The 15679-nt window shown below is 39.6% G+C and overlaps 1 protein-coding gene across 1 annotated transcript in view; it reads right to left on the bottom strand.

The window, feature by feature from the left end:
* The window catches only part of LOC120219906 (SAP domain containing ribonucleoprotein), a 51968-nt gene that overhangs the window by 17374 nt on the left and 18915 nt on the right, over window positions 1–15679 (bottom strand). Inside the window, exons 6-9 of the mRNA XM_039216818.1 lie at window positions 14562–14635; window positions 14103–14131; window positions 10123–10148; window positions 9207–9275 (exon numbers count right to left, since the gene is read on the bottom strand). Of these exons, the coding sequence (XP_039072749.1) occupies window positions 9207–9275; window positions 10123–10148; window positions 14103–14131; window positions 14562–14635 (198 nt within the window). The remainder of the gene's footprint in view (window positions 1–9206; window positions 9276–10122; window positions 10149–14102; window positions 14132–14561; window positions 14636–15679) is intronic.

The following is a 15679-nucleotide window of genomic DNA, read 5'->3' as shown; positions in this document are numbered from 1 at the left end:
CATATGTTTGCACGTATAGGAGGATTAGGAGGAACTTGACGGAGGAACAAGGGGGAGAAGAAGGGCGGAAATGGTGGGGGAAAGGGAGAGAGGCAAACCATGAGAGACTCTTGAATGCTGACAAAAACTGAGGACTGATGGATGTGGGGGGGAGGGGCATGGAGGAGGACACTTGTGGGGATGAGCACTGAGTGTTATGTGGAAACTAATTTGACAATAAACTATTTGTTAAAAAAAAAAAAAAAAACAACATCTTAAACATCCCTATTTTGCTACAACTCTCAAACCATGAGCTCTCAGACCACCCCACAAAACTAATCTCACACACACACACACACCAACCGCCAACCCAACCCAACCCAAAAAACACCCCATACTTTTTCCTCCTATATGATTCTGAAGGATGGATAGACTTGGATTCAGAATGAGCTCATGTTTCACCACAGGGAGAATATCTAAGAGTGATCAGACAGACAGCTCTTCTTAAAACATCAGGCCAGCTACTGGTCACCTCAAAATTAGACACAGGTACTGGTTACCCCCAAATCAGACATACAACTCAAATCAACATTATATCAGATATACAATCAGATATAATGTGTTTACAAGTAAATTTTAAAAATGAGGGGCACCTGGGTAGCTCAGTCGGTTAAGCGTCAGACTTTTAGCTCAGGCCATGATCTTGCGGTCTGTGAGTCAGAGCCCACATAGGGCTCTGTGCTGACAGCTCAGAGCCTAGAGCTGGTTTCTGATTCTCATCTCCCGGTCTCTCTGCCCCTCCCTTGCTCGCACTCTGGCTCTCCCTCAAAAATACATAAACATTTAAAAAATTACAAAACTTATTTACCTTGTTTACCATGAGTGGATTTTTTTTTTTAAATTGACACCCAGAGAATGATCCCACGCCAAGAACCTGGCTCGCAAAAAACTAAATGTATTTAAAAGTAAAACAGACTCAACAGAATCCAGTGTTCCTCTCCTGTTCCAGGCTGTGTTTATTCTTAGGGAAAAGATGACAGGGAGACCACAAAGAGGCATGAAACTTGTTTTTTATCAAAGTCATCAGCTGTGACATGTTAGAAGAAGGAATGCAATGACATAAGTGGGGGCAGGGTGTTGAGCAGGGGAGATAGAAAAAGGTGAGTTTTTTTTCTTACTACAAACTTTCTTACCTCTAGTTCTTTAGGTTCAAACTCAATGAATAAAATCAGGTAAGAGAAATAAAATGAAAAGATACAAGATCCTTAGTGTCCTCAACCATGCACCCTACGGATGACCCTCTACCAGAAACTTCTCAAAAACCCAACTTCTAGGAAACAGGGCAAAACACCAGTCATAAATGCTGACAAAAAACATCAAAATTTTCATCTTGCTTCCACAAATTTTTAAAGCTTTTCTTCTTAAAGTGTTCAATTTATATTCCTAACACTTCTTATCCAATTCTTCCCTCACATACAGCTAGGTAAAAACGTGTTTAAGGGTTAGAACACAGAGTGGGAGGGTAGAAGAAGAAATGAAGCAAAGAAAAACCTGACTCCTATTTCTCAAGTTAAAATTAGAATACATTTTCAAGAGCCCTGGGCAGGACAGAGAAAAATTCCATTCTGCCTCTTTGCTCTTCCAAATTCCTATAGCCAAGTGGCTCAACAGCAGTTGAATGGCACACATAATGACATCATTGATTGGAACTATAATAGAAGGGAGTGAGAAGAGCGGGTGGTTGGGGGGGAGTGGGAAGGGAGGGAGGTGAAGATGTATTTGTGTTACAGACAAAAGACAAGTTCTGTTCCTCAGCAGGGACAAATGAAGAACCAGATGAGGGGATAAACTGAGGTCAGAGAGTTTTCCCTATTGTTTCCTCTTTAAACAGCTCCTTTACCACTCCCTCAAGGTTTGTCCAATGGGCAGGTGGAGAAACAGCAGTTTTTATCTCAGAGAAAAGGCAGGAAAAAAATGGCCAAATATTAATTTCTAAATTGTTATTAATTAGAAGATTTAAAGAACTAGTTACATTTTAGTTGGGCCCCAAAATGCTCCTAAGAAATGCGAAAAACTAACTATGTGCGGGTTCATTTTAACTCTTCTGAAATTCATCGTGACAGCCATTCTCAAGTGCTATCTCTATCTACTATATATAAAAAACACATTCTAATCTTTTCTTGTGGGTTCATATAAGCTAAAATGTGTTTCAAGTAGAAGAAGCATTTTTGGGAAAACACCAATCTAGGATGAGGTATGGGGCTTTCCCCCCATCAAACCCTTCCTCAATGAAATACAATGTCTAAGAATATCTACACTGAAGTTCTTTCCATCTATAATCCTACTATCTACATTCTTCTTCGTCTCATGGGGGCCCAATGAGAAAGGTGAATAAAGTAGTGTACTTGGCCCAGTTACTGATACTTGAATGTATTTTGATGGAAATGAATCCAAACCCACTTAGCAGGCTACTTTCTCAACTTATTTTGGGATCTAAATCTTCTACCACTACCTCTTTAAAAAATATTCTACCAAACTCTTCACCACAGTTTATGGTTCTTCAGGTTCTTAGAGTACCATGTTGGCAATGTCCTATGCATGCCCCCACAGTTCTTCCTTTGGGAAAGGTTTGTATACATATACCTAAACTCTAACAATTTACAGACCCTCTGAGAAAGCTAGTGACTACGACTAAATCCATAGTGTGAACTTCCTTCTCTCCACATCCCTCTATACCAAAACCCACTGCTGAAGGGGAAGAACAGACATTTATTCATTTATTTCAGATGGTGAAATATAGATAGAATCAAATAGGCCTTCCAGAAGAGGCTGAATGGAGACCAGCCCATCATCATTTGGGCACAGTAAAATCTGCATGCTAGGAGATGTGCCTGGAACTAACTATTTGTCCCAGCTGCTTCTCTGATAGCTCAACAGTTTTCAGGTGTTTCCTCAAAAAACAAGGAAAAGTCCAACATCTCTCTCACTCTAAAGTGGTTCATCCCCAGCAATGGTGAGCAAAAATGTATAATTATATGAAAAGTTTATGAAACTAATCACTGCAGCCACCTAAGAATATTCTAACTACCAGCCTGAACAAGATAATGATCAATGGAGGGATATTTAATTTAACCTTTTTATATTTGGATACTGTATATAATAACATAGACTATAATCATCAGGGAAGAAAACTGGCAAAAATCACAACACAGGAAAAGGAGCCTTTAGGGTATACAGGCTTTAAGATAACTCATAAGGATAGTTACCTTAACACAAGCTATAATCTCAGTGAAATTCTAATACAGAAATAAGGAAGATATACTAAGGTCAATAAGGATAAAAGATGCTTATATTTTCTACTAATTAAGAACCAAGAAGCAGTAACACATGCCCCTCACATGTGGAGAAGAAGAATATAATTACATTTCAGTTTTCTGCTTAGTGCCTGAGTTTGGGTTTTAATACTTACTGAGCTGGATGTTCTATAACTTCCTAAGTATCAAGTTTCACTTCCCCAAATATGCCAATGTTTGGGGGGGCGGGGGGGAGGGAATGAAAACAAAACAATCCGAATTGGCCACATCAGTTAACACCAAAACTCTAAGTCCAGAGTTTTTATAAAACTAATGTCCTATGACCATCATCTATTAACTGAGCTGGCTTCCCATCTATTCCCTCTATCCATCTCTCACTCCTTTCAAAGATGAGTTTCTTATGTGCCAAACCAAGTCCTGTCCTTCACTACTTCTCTTGGGAGGCATGGAAAACTGACAGAGAGAAGGGGGAAACCACTACCACTACCACCACCACCACCACCACCACCACCACCACCACTACCACCACCACCACCAGTCAAGCACAAGACTGAAAACCTAGCTGGTGATCAATCAGAAACAACCAGGCAGAGGTTATTTATCTGGGTTTTGTTTTGTTTGAGGGGGTGGGAGGTTTCTCAGCCCATAGTCACCATGAGGCTTATATGAGAAAAGGCATGCCATTCTATCCTCAAATAGTCCAGAGTTGGAGGGGACAATTTACAGCCTCTTGTGTAAAAAATGTCTATAAATGCCAGTGCCATTCTTTGCCCTGTCACTTCCCATTATCCTAAACCAACAGGATTCTATTCACTGAGACTTGAGCTGGAAACATGAACGGACAGGCCTTTCTTGGGCAGGGGGAAGGAGGAAGATGATTGAGGCGGGGAGGGAAGCCAGATTTCTTCAAGTTTCTGTGTACTGCCTAACATGTAAAGTATACTAGTGGAGCTGAAATACATGAGCAGTCATGCAAAAGTCAGCCTAGGAAGAATAGCAGAGATTTAGTTTCCTCAAATTTGTAACATGCTCAAGATGTAAATCTAAAACATACAGGAAAAAAAAAGGATCAAATTGTGACAATTAAAAAAAAGTCAGCCATAAACATTATTGACCCATGGCTCACTTCCTCTCACACACTTTCACTTTATTATATACACTGGTCTGCAGAGGAATCGACTGAAGAGAAATCAGCAAGCAATTTGGGACTTAAGCTGGATCAAGCAAACATGAACCCCATGCAATGGAGGTAAAAGGAGGGAGGTTTCTCATTGCCCTTTTCAGGATACTAGGATGAAGAAGAGAAATCTCTACACTATGTGCTAATCTCCACTACCTGCATTTTATCTAAATGAATGAGATCTGTGCCTAGAGAATTAAACTAAAAGGTGACCAAATTAAATTGGAGGAGGCTATACTGGAACCCAGGACCCCAGGGTGAGGTGGACAGAATATGCTGATCTGGCTGTTCCATAAATACAAACTCAATCATGTCAATAGCCTTGGCCAACCAAATACTAAACAGTAAATCACCTCTGGTAATAGAGAACAGTTAAGCACAAGATTCTGAACCAAACCACTCTCACTGAGAATGTAGCCAGTTGCAGTTTGAGGATCTGGATCTAGAATAACTAATTTCTGGGGGAAAGGTACTTGAAAACAAGAGAACGTACTCTTCTTATCTCTTACTACTCCCTCTCCTCCAATTTCTCTCCTTCCACATTCACTCTGAAGCTGCTTATATATGTATTTTTTAATGTTTATTTGAGAGTAAGAGAAGACGCATGCATGGCACATGTGCATGCAGGAGTGGGCAGAGAACCCCAAGCAGGCTCCACAAAGTCAACACAGAGCCTGACATGGGGCTCAATCTCACTAATCATGAGATCACGACCTGAGTGGTTATTAAGAGTCTGTCACTGAAACAACTAAGCCACCCAGGAGCCCCTAAAGCTGCTTATCTCCTATAGGCACTAAAAAATTCAGGGCTCTAGAAACAGTGGTCCAGTATGTGGTCTGATAAAGGATTTCTATAATACTTCCAAGTGTGAAAACTGTGTGCGATGTAAGGTATGCTTGAACTGTCCAATATATGTGTAGCTTTTTTTTTTTTAATGTTTTATTTATTTCTAGGAGAGAGAGAGAGAGACAGCATGAGCAGGGGAGGGTCAGAGAGAGAGGGAGTCACAGACTGAAACAGGCTCCAGGCTCTGAGATGGCAGTCAGCACAGAGCCCGACGCGGGGCTCGAACCCATGAACCGTGAGATCATGACCTAAGCGAAAGTCGGACGCTTAACCGACTAAGCCACCCAGGCGCCCCTATGTGTAGCTATTTAAATTTAATTACAATTTTCAGTTTCCAGGCACCGCTAGAAATTTTTTTAAGTAAGCTCTCTCTGCCTAAGAGATCAAGAATCACACGCTCTACCGAGTGAGCCAGCCAGGTGCCCCAAATGAACTAGAAATTTAAAAAACCTTGGGTACTTGGGTGGCTAAGTTGGTTAAACTTCCCAACTCTTGATTTCAGCACAGGTCACAATCTCACGGTTTGTGGGTTTGAGCCCCACACTGAGCTCTGCGCTAACAGTGTGGAGCCTACTTGGGATTCTCTTTCCCTCTGTCTCTCTCTACCCCTCCACTCATGCTGTCTCTGTCTCTCTCAAAATAAGTAAATTAAAAAAAAAAAAAAAGAAATTTAAAGAAATTAGTATTTTGATACAGATTTTGAGAAAACTACTCTAGAACATACATATGACAATGAATGTTATCTGAAAACAAAGCTCCTATAGTGGCAGTTTTACCAATTACCATTATCTGATTACAACCCTTCAGAGATTTACTTATTTTAATTATTTTTTTAAGTTTATTTATTTTGTTTTAGTAATCCCTACACCCAGCGTGGGGATGGAACTCACAGCTTCGAGATCAAGAGTTGCACACTCTGGGGCGTCTGGGTGGCTCAACTAACGCCTGACTCTGGACTTCAGGTCAGGTCATGATTTTGTGGTTCAGGAGATGGAGCCCCACGTCAGGCTCTGCACTGACATTCCGGAGCCTGCTTGGGATTCTCTCTCTCGCCCCTCTCTCTGCCCCTCCCCTGCACACTCATGTGTGGACTCTCTCCTTCTCAAAATAAACAAACATTTAAAAAAAGTCACATGATAGCCAGGCACCCCAACTCTTCAAAGATTTAAAATAGAAACTGGAATCTTACCAGTGATTAACTGAAACACAGAATTACCTCAAAGTCATAAAACCAGGTGGCCAACAGAACTAAGAAATCAAACATTTATTAAAGGTCAAAATGTCACTATCTTAGATAATTTCATATACACAATTATTTACCCTTCACAAAGTGCTAGGTATTACTCCTAGTTTTACAGAAGTTTAGTAATGTGCTCAAAGTCACGAAGTTAATATGTATTTATTTATGCTTTATCTTCCTATGGACTAAAAATGAAAGCAAGTCAAATATGGAGAAAGATTCTAGGGAAATGAAAAGGCTGATATCCCTGTAATGAAATACCATGAAAATAACTCAGGTGGGCAGTATAAAGTGAGGGGCAAATTCCTCTCAGGAATGTATCCATATGAGCTATATAGCTGGAGATAGGATGTTCAATTCTGTTAATTGTGATGGAACACACAATTCTCTACAATGAAGTTACTCCTGAGATTTCTTTCAGGGACCACTCTACTTGGAAGCTTGTGACTTCTGAGATATCCTCTCTGAGTACAGGTTCCATTTATTACACTGATTCCAATGAGATTCTCAGACACTTAGTCTTCATATACAAAAGGAGACAGATGAGAACTGGGGCCACAGATCCAAGCACCCTTCCCCTTGGCCATCTAGCAAAACACAAATGACTTGGTTTATAGTAATTCTTCACTTAAATTAAGCTACATGTGGTTTAAGAATCACATACTCTATTTTTTTTTAATTTGAAATAGGGGCACCTAGGTGGCTCAGTTGGTTAAGCAACGGACTCTTTTTTTTTTTTTTAAGTAACGGACTCTTGATTTCGGTTCAGGTCATGATCTCACAGTTCTCCTGAGTTTGAGACTCACATTGGGCTCTGTGCTGACAGCACGGGGCCTGCTTGGGATCCTTGGTCTCTCTGCCTCTCTCTCTCAAAAATAAATAAATATTTAAATATTCCTACTGAACACCTATGGTCTCGGCATCAAACTGGGCACAACGGCCTGATGTTATGCTTCTGGTAAACAAAAAATGTAACCTAAAGAGAAGGAAAATGGAGCACAGTTGTGTGTAAAAAGTCCCACTGAGTCACAAGAATTCACTTTTTAGTGCTCTGTTTTTCTCCTGAGCAAAAATATACCAACCAGTCAGGACAGTGTTTTCCAATAGATTTTCAGAAAGCTAAATGTTTCCATACTCAAGGGGGAAATGACTTTGTCTTTAGGCTTATTTATTTATGTAATCTCTATACTTAACATGGGGCTCAAATGCATAACCTCAAGATCAAGAGTCCCATGCTCTTCCAACTGAGCCAACCAGGCGCCCCAGTGACTTTTTTTTCTCTTGATAGTTCTTCTGGTTTGAAATAGTCTTCCTTAACCCTGCCTCGATTTCTTTTTTTTTTTTTTTAATTTCTTTTTTTTTTTTCTGAGAGAGAGAGACAGCGTGAGCAGGGGAGGGTCAGAGAGAGAGGGAGACACAGACTCCGAAATAGGCTCCAGGCTCCGAGCTGGCAGTCAGCACAGAGCCCGACGTGGGGCTCGAACCCACGAACCGCGAGATCATGACCTAAGCGAAAGTCGGACGCTTAACCAACTAAGCCACCCAGGCGCCCCAACCCTGCCTCGATTTCAACAACCAAGAAACATGCTTTCATTCTCATGGAACAAAGATTTAGAGACTACCTTCTCTAGGCAAACAGGAGAATCCTCAACATTGTCTCCAAGGTGCCTGGCAAAACTCCAAACACAACAATGCCCTGTAGAACTGACTGTTCCACTCAGCAAGGTGTTATCTTGCTTCATAAACCCAATAGTGTCTGTTAGCAGAGGTGCAGAAAGAAATAACCTTCTCATTTTTGTTTCAGGAAACCTTCAAATTTTGTTTCTAGGTACCTATGCCTAAAGACAGGATTGTTGTCTCCTGTTTCCATTATAATTTTATCAGATGTTACAGCAGATGTAGGTTTTTAACATTGTTGAATTCAACATCCTAACCAAGAGAAATGCAGACCACATTCTAATATCCTGAATGAAAGCTATGAAACAATCTGCAGGGGAAAAAAAAAAAATCGGCTGTGTGAAATAATTTCTGTAATGTCATCAAAAGTCAGTGAGAAGGGGCACCTGGGTGGCTCAGTTGGATCAAGCATCCAATCTTGCATTCATGATCATGAGTTAGAGCTCTGTGTCATCAGGCGCTGCACTGACAGCTCAGACTAGAGCCGCTTCAGATTCTGTGTGTGTGTGTGTGTGTGTGTCTCTCTCTCTCTCTCTGCCCCTCCCCACTTATGCTGTCTGTCTCTCTCAAGTCAGTGATGGCAGGCCTGGGTGGCTCAGTCGGTGAAGCGTCTTGACTTCAGCTCAGGTCATGATCTCCCAGTTCATGGGTTCGAGCCCTACGTCAGGCTCTGTGCTGACAGCTAGCTCAGAGCCTGAAGCCTGCTTTAGATTCTGTATCTTCCTCTCTCTCTGACCCTCCCCTGCTCACGCTGTCTCTCTCCCTCAAAAATAAATTAAAAATTTTTTAAATAGTCTTTAAAAATAAATAAATAAAAATTTTAAAAAATTTTAAAAACTCAGTAAGAGGTGACAGTCAAAAGACTTCATGGACTCAAGAAGTCCTGTCTTACTTCTTATAGTCTCAAGACAGTAATTTCCAGCCTATGTAGCCCCAAAGCTGCTCTATGGTGACAAAAACAGTACTTTACCTTTCTGGAGATTGAAGAGACATTCAAACCAAATCTTTGAGCTCTTTCCTTTAGTTTATCAAGGTTAACCTATATATATAAAAAAAAAGGGGGGGGGAAGAACCCATATTAAAAAAAAACAAAACAGAAAATACAAAAAGCAGAAATTATAGTCCAAAGCTAAGAGTTCATTCTCATCTACACCCAGTTCTCATTACGTCAGAAGACAAATCTACCACTAGTACCCAACTCAATTTTCTTCCTTTTTCTTGGAAGCCCTGATATACAAAACTTACCATCATAAGGATATTTGGGACATTTCATTACTATTACTACTACTACTGCTGCGACTACTGCTACTACTATATTTCAGCTTCATTACAATACTGCAGTGTTCCCAAACAGGTTTTCATAAAGTCAAACATATTTCACCCACAGTATTTCTTTTCATTTTCTAAATATGCAACCTAATCACAATGGTCCAGATGTATTCTACTACTATTTATTTTAGGATTTTATATTTAATACGTAGTGTTGAAAAATACCAGTAACTATAAACAGAACTCATCAGTTGTTTCCACAGATTCACTTGTGGTAATTAAGAATCAGACATTGTCCAAAGCCACTGGATAAGGCCTAAAACTACAGTATCATAAAACAAAGAATTACATGGATTGTCCTCTAGTTATCAACATCTATTCATTTTCTCATGAAAAATGGTAGGAAGGAAGATGTCTATAGTGACTCTGAAGATGTGGCATTTTCCTGACCTCTAAGTACTCAAACAATTCATTTTACTGAGGACATAAAACACTGTATTGAAAACAAACAGTCACTAAACTCATGATCACAGAGATTCCTATGATCTGGGGAGTTGTTTCTAACTTTAAAACTAGAGTTAAGATTTCTCTCTCAAGGTACAAAAAAAAATTCTTACCATAGGCTTGGCATCAGAAGACAGGCCTAAAGAACCAAATACAAAAAGTTTTATTTAACGTTTTAATATTTTAAAATGTCTGTTTTTGAGAGACAGACACACAAAGCAAGTGCAGGGGAGGAGCACAGAGAGAAGGAGACAGAGAATCCCAAGCAGGCTCCACACTGTCAGCACAGGACCCAACACAGGGCTCAAACCACAAACCAAGAAAGAGATCATGACGTGGGCCAAAGTTGAACACTTAGCTGACTAAGCTACCCAAATACCCTACCCTGGCTGAGCCACTTTAGAAAACAATTTGGCAGCTACTCAAAAAGTTACACAGAGAATTTACCATATGACCTAGTAATCCCACTTCTCAGTATACACTCAAGAGAAATGAGAACATACATCCACACCAAAACTTGTGTATGAATGTTCACAGTAGCATGATCTATAGTAGCCAAAAGTGAAAACAACCCCAATGTCTATCAGCTGATGAATGGGTAAAATGTGGTACATGCATACAATGGAAAATTATCCAACATTAAAAAGAAATGAAGTACTAATGCATTCTACAACATGGATGAACCCTGAATACATTATGCTAAGAAGCCAGTCACAAAAAACTATGAATTATACAATTCCATTTATATGAAGGCAAATATATATCCATAGAAAAAAATGAGTGGTTGCTTAGGTAGGGGTGGAGGGAGGGAATGGGAAACAATTGCTAATAAGTACAGGGTTTCTTTTTGGGGAGATGAACATGTTGCAAAATTAGACTATGGTGATGGTTGCACAATGCTGTGAATATATATTTTTTAAAAAACACTGAATTATATGCTTTAAATGGATGAACTATATGGAATATGAATTATATTTTCAATAAAGCTGTTAAAAAAAAGAAAGACAGGGGCTCCTGGGTGGCTCAGTCAGTTAAGCCTCCGACTTCGGCTCGGGTCATGATCTCACGGTTCGTGGGTTCGAGCTCCATGTGGGGCTCTGTGCTGACAGCCAGCTCAGGGCCTCGAGACTGTTTTGGATTCTGTATCTCCCTCTCTCTCTAACCTTCCCTGCTCACGCTGTCTCTCTCTCTCAGAAATAAATAAAACATTTGAAAAAAAAATTAAGCATCCGACTTCGGCTCAGGGCATGATCTCATGGTTCATGACACAAGCTCGAGCCTTGTGTCAGGCTCTGTGCTGACAGCTAGGAACCTGGAGCCTGCTTTGTTTTCTGTGTTTCCCCCTCTATTTGCCCCTCCCCAATCATGTTCTGTCTTGGTCTCTCTCAAAAAGAAACATTAAAGAAAAATAAAAAACAAAATAGATGTCACATCTGGACAAAAGACCAGAGCTACTATCACAGGAAGTTAAAATTATGGCTGCTTAGGGGTGCCTAGGTGGCTCCGTCTGTTAAGCATCCAACTCTTGATTTCAGCTCAGGTCAAGACTTCAGAGTTCATGGGTTTGAGCCCGGTGTTGAGCTCTCCACTGACAAAGGGGAGCCTGCGGGGATTCTCTCTCTGCCCCTCTCTCTAAAAATAAATAAACTTAAAAAAAAAAAATATGGCCACTTAAAGCCAAGGTTCTGTTCTGAATTATCACTAAGAAATAAGCAGTAAATTGGCCTGTAGGCCCAATCCTAATCTAGTAAACTATTCTTAAAGCTTTTCAGAATTTTAAGCCATGTCAATCCTGTAATTAGTCCCCTAACTCTCTACTGTAAACATTCAGGTATGGATTCAACTTTTACCACAACCTATGTGCTAGGAACTGTTAGATATTTTTATGTTCTCACTCATAAAATGCTTCCTTTTAAATGTCACTAAATTCTATTATTTTAAGAGGTACTCTGTAGTTCAAGGATGTTAGAATTACATGAATAATACCACAAATGTTATCAATACATTATTTTGTTGATCAGGTTTCCTTTTAAGACTAAGTGTTCATTTAAAATTTTGTCTTTTTCAAATAACACCATCTAATGTCTTTAACAATTTTTGTTGTACCATCACCAACCCTACTGTATCTTATCTCTCTTGATATAACTAAAACCCAGAAAATATCTTGTTTCTAAAACACGTAGTAAGGGCGGCTGGGTGGCTCAGTTGGTTAAGCATCCAACATCGGCTCAAGTCATGATCTCATGGCTTGTGAGTTCAAGCCCCACATCAGGCTCTCTGCTGTCAGCACACAGTCTGCTTTGAATCTTCTGTCTCACTCTCTCTGTCCCTCCCTCACTCGTGCACTCCCTCTCAAAGATAAACAAACATTTAAAAAAATATATGAATAAAACATGTAGTGATAGGGGCCAGAATTCTGCTAGTCTTTTTCAAAAGCACAGCAAAACACAAGATCTTTGGAGGACGTTTTCTTAACACACTTCAAACTGACATCACTAGCAAGACTAAATTAGATTAAGGTATTACATTTAAAATTTAAATTCTCTAGAACAGGGATTATGGTTTTTTTTTTTTTTTTTTAATTTCTAGGAGAGAGAGAGAGAGAGACAGCGTGAGCAGGGGAGGGTCAGAGAGAGAGGGAGACACAGACTCTGAAATAGTCTCCAGGCTCTGAGATGGCAGTCAGCACAGAGCCCGACGCGGGGCTCGAACCCACGAACCACGAGATCATGACCTAAGTGAAAGTCGGACGCTTAACCTATTAAGCCACCCAGGCACCCCGGGATTAAGTTCTTTTTAAAAGTAACTTTTTTCTGGGCACCTGGGTGGTTAAGTAGGTTAAGCGTCTGACTCTTGATTTCGGCTCAGGTGATGATCCCAGGGGTTGAGCCCTACATCAGGCTCTGTAGCCTGTTTAAGATTCTCTCTCTGGGGTGCCTGGGTGGCTCAGTTAAGCATCTGACTCTTGACTTGGCTCAGGTCATGATCTCACAGTTTGTGAGTTCAAGCCCTGGATAGAGCTCACTGCCGTCAGGGCAGAGTCTGCTTCAGATCCTCTATTCCTCTCTCTGCCCCTCCCCTGCTTGCACTCTCTCAAAATAAAAAGATTCTCTCTCTCTCTCTCTCCCATTCCCTCTGCTCCTCTCCCATGCTTGTACTCTAAAACAAAAAAATTTAAAAAGATAACTTTTCCCCTAATTTATTATAAGATACATATTCAATGTATTAATTTAAAATACATAGACCAGCAAAAAGAAGTCACTCAAAATTCCACCAACCAGAGACAAAGAGTACTAACAATATAGTACACACTCCTCCAACCTTTATTCCTTTTTATATTAAATTTTTTTTTAAATTTAAATTTTTAAGTAAACTCCATTTCACATTTGGGACTTGAAAATACAACTCTGAGATCAAGAGTCACATGTTCCTCCAACTAAGCCATTCAGGCACTCCCCAACTTTTTTCTATCCATATGTGCCCTTCTATTACCAAAAGGGGAACATACTGCAAATACAGTTTTATAACCTGTTTTCACTTAATATTTTTCTGATATTCTTCAATATCATTTTAACATCTGCATAGTCTTCTACTATATACTATGGTACACATTTATTCCAATTCCCTATTGTAAATTACATTGTTCCCAGTTACTGATCACTAAAAATGCTGTCATAATCCTTATGGCTACCTAAGTCTTTAAGCATATCCAAAATTATTTCCTTGTAAATTCCTAGAAGTTAAGATTGTTGAAGTAAAACAATTCTTTTCTCTTTCACCACTCACATAAGGCTGTAGAACACTGGACAGGTACACAATAATTACATGCTGCTTTGAGACACCAGATTAAGTATAGGAAAGATATTAGAAAATGAAACTTCTCTAAAGTGTCCAAGAAGACCAAAACAAATGTTGGCACTTCCTCCTATGCTAAATTGCCTGGGAAGGCTTAAGTATAGTATTACCTAAAGCAACGAGGTGAATGCTATAACCTCCTAAAGGCTTCTAAAGCTAACAAGTTTGTTTTAATTTGTTGTGACAGAAAAGTAAAAATGTAAAGACAACTTTCTCAGAAGAGTCTCTGTACTCTTACCTTTTGATGGAACTGAAGAAATCCCAAATCTGTAGAAAGAAAAACAAGCTAAATTTTAGGAAGCTGTTCACACTCCTGGTTGTCTGTCTCCGTGTCAAGTGTACATATGGCACTTCTTGCTTGTGATCTCAAGCCTTGCAATCATTAGCTAATTCTAACAACCTCATGAAAGAGGTTCAGTTTACTCTTTTTCTCACCAAAAGCCCAGAGAATAAGCTAAAAGGGAGCCTTATCAAAATTGGGGGGAAGTCGGTTTCTGACTTTTACCTATTATAAAAATCCTGCTTGATAGTAAGACCCAATCTATAGCTACCACATCCAAATCAGCAGAGATGTTCTGAACAGAGACAAAAGAATATTTCTTTTCAGCAAACCAATAATTATATTTAGAACCTAGGATTATGCCCCTCCACCCTCATACTATCACTATCTCAGATCTAAAAGGCTCGAGACACTCACCTTGCTGCCCGGGCAGCTTTCTTACTCTCCAAGCTCACAGGTACATTGAATCGCTCAGCTCTCTTCTGCATTCTCTAGGTGACAAAAAAACAAAACACGTAGAAAAGAAAAATTAATTTCTGGTTTCCTTCTTTAAAGAGAAAAGTGTTTAGAAGTGTGTATCTTTAGAACATCAGTATGTTTCATAATGTCTAAGTCGAGAATACTGACAAAGTATATCCTAAAGGATATCAGGTTGTACCCATCCAGGGCTTAACTCAACAGACCTTTCCAGAACGCAAACACAAAAGACTATTATTACACTCATGTCCTCAAAAACAAAAGGAAAGGAATGAAATAAAACCCACATTCTGCACGAAGCCAAGAAGACAAAAGCTGTGTTTGGTTGACCTTTGAAAACGGATCAAAGGAACAGCTTGATTCCAATACTAGTGGTACTTTTTCAGTTAGAAATGAGGCAGCATTGTCCTATGCCATTTCTACTTTTAAGGTACAAAAAAAACAAACAACAACAACAACAAAAAAAAAAAACAAAAAAAACCCCCACATATATCTCAACTGGAACCTAACCTCAGAGATCTTGCCATGAAGTCCAGAGACATTTCAGGCTTACCAGCTATCAAGTAGTGACATCTCTTATTTTTCATCTCTTCCAAGGTACAATCCTCCCAAACTCTAATCCTAGTTTGTAAACATCTAAAGAGAGATACCACTAAAGCCTTAGTACTAAATACAAAAAGACTAGGGCTTCAAAGATGACTATGCCAACCCAAGTATTTTCCCACGCAGAGGTGGTAGAAAAATGTATCCATACCAAAATCTATCAATACTGATTTTCTGCGTATGAATCAATTCTTTAAAGTGATGATACAGATAGAATTTAAAAAAAGGGCGCCTGAGTGGTTTAGTTGGTTAGGTGTCCAACTTCAGCTCAGGCCATGATCTCAGAGTTCATGAGTTCAAGCCTCATGTCAGGCTCTGTGCTGATAGCCTAGAGCCTGGAGACTGCTTTGGATTTCTGTGTCTCCTCTCCCTCTGCCCCTCCTCCACTCATGCTATCTCTCTCTCTAAGATAAATAAACACACAATAAATAAATAAATAAATAAATAAATAAATA

The sequence above is a fragment of the Hyaena hyaena genome, unplaced genomic scaffold, assembly GCF_003009895.1.
Source record: "Hyaena hyaena isolate Hyena2069 unplaced genomic scaffold, ASM300989v1 scaffold_655, whole genome shotgun sequence".
In the NCBI taxonomy this organism is placed as follows: Eukaryota; Metazoa; Chordata; class Mammalia; order Carnivora; family Hyaenidae; genus Hyaena; species Hyaena hyaena.
This window is presented reverse-complemented; position numbering and strand designations above follow the sequence as displayed.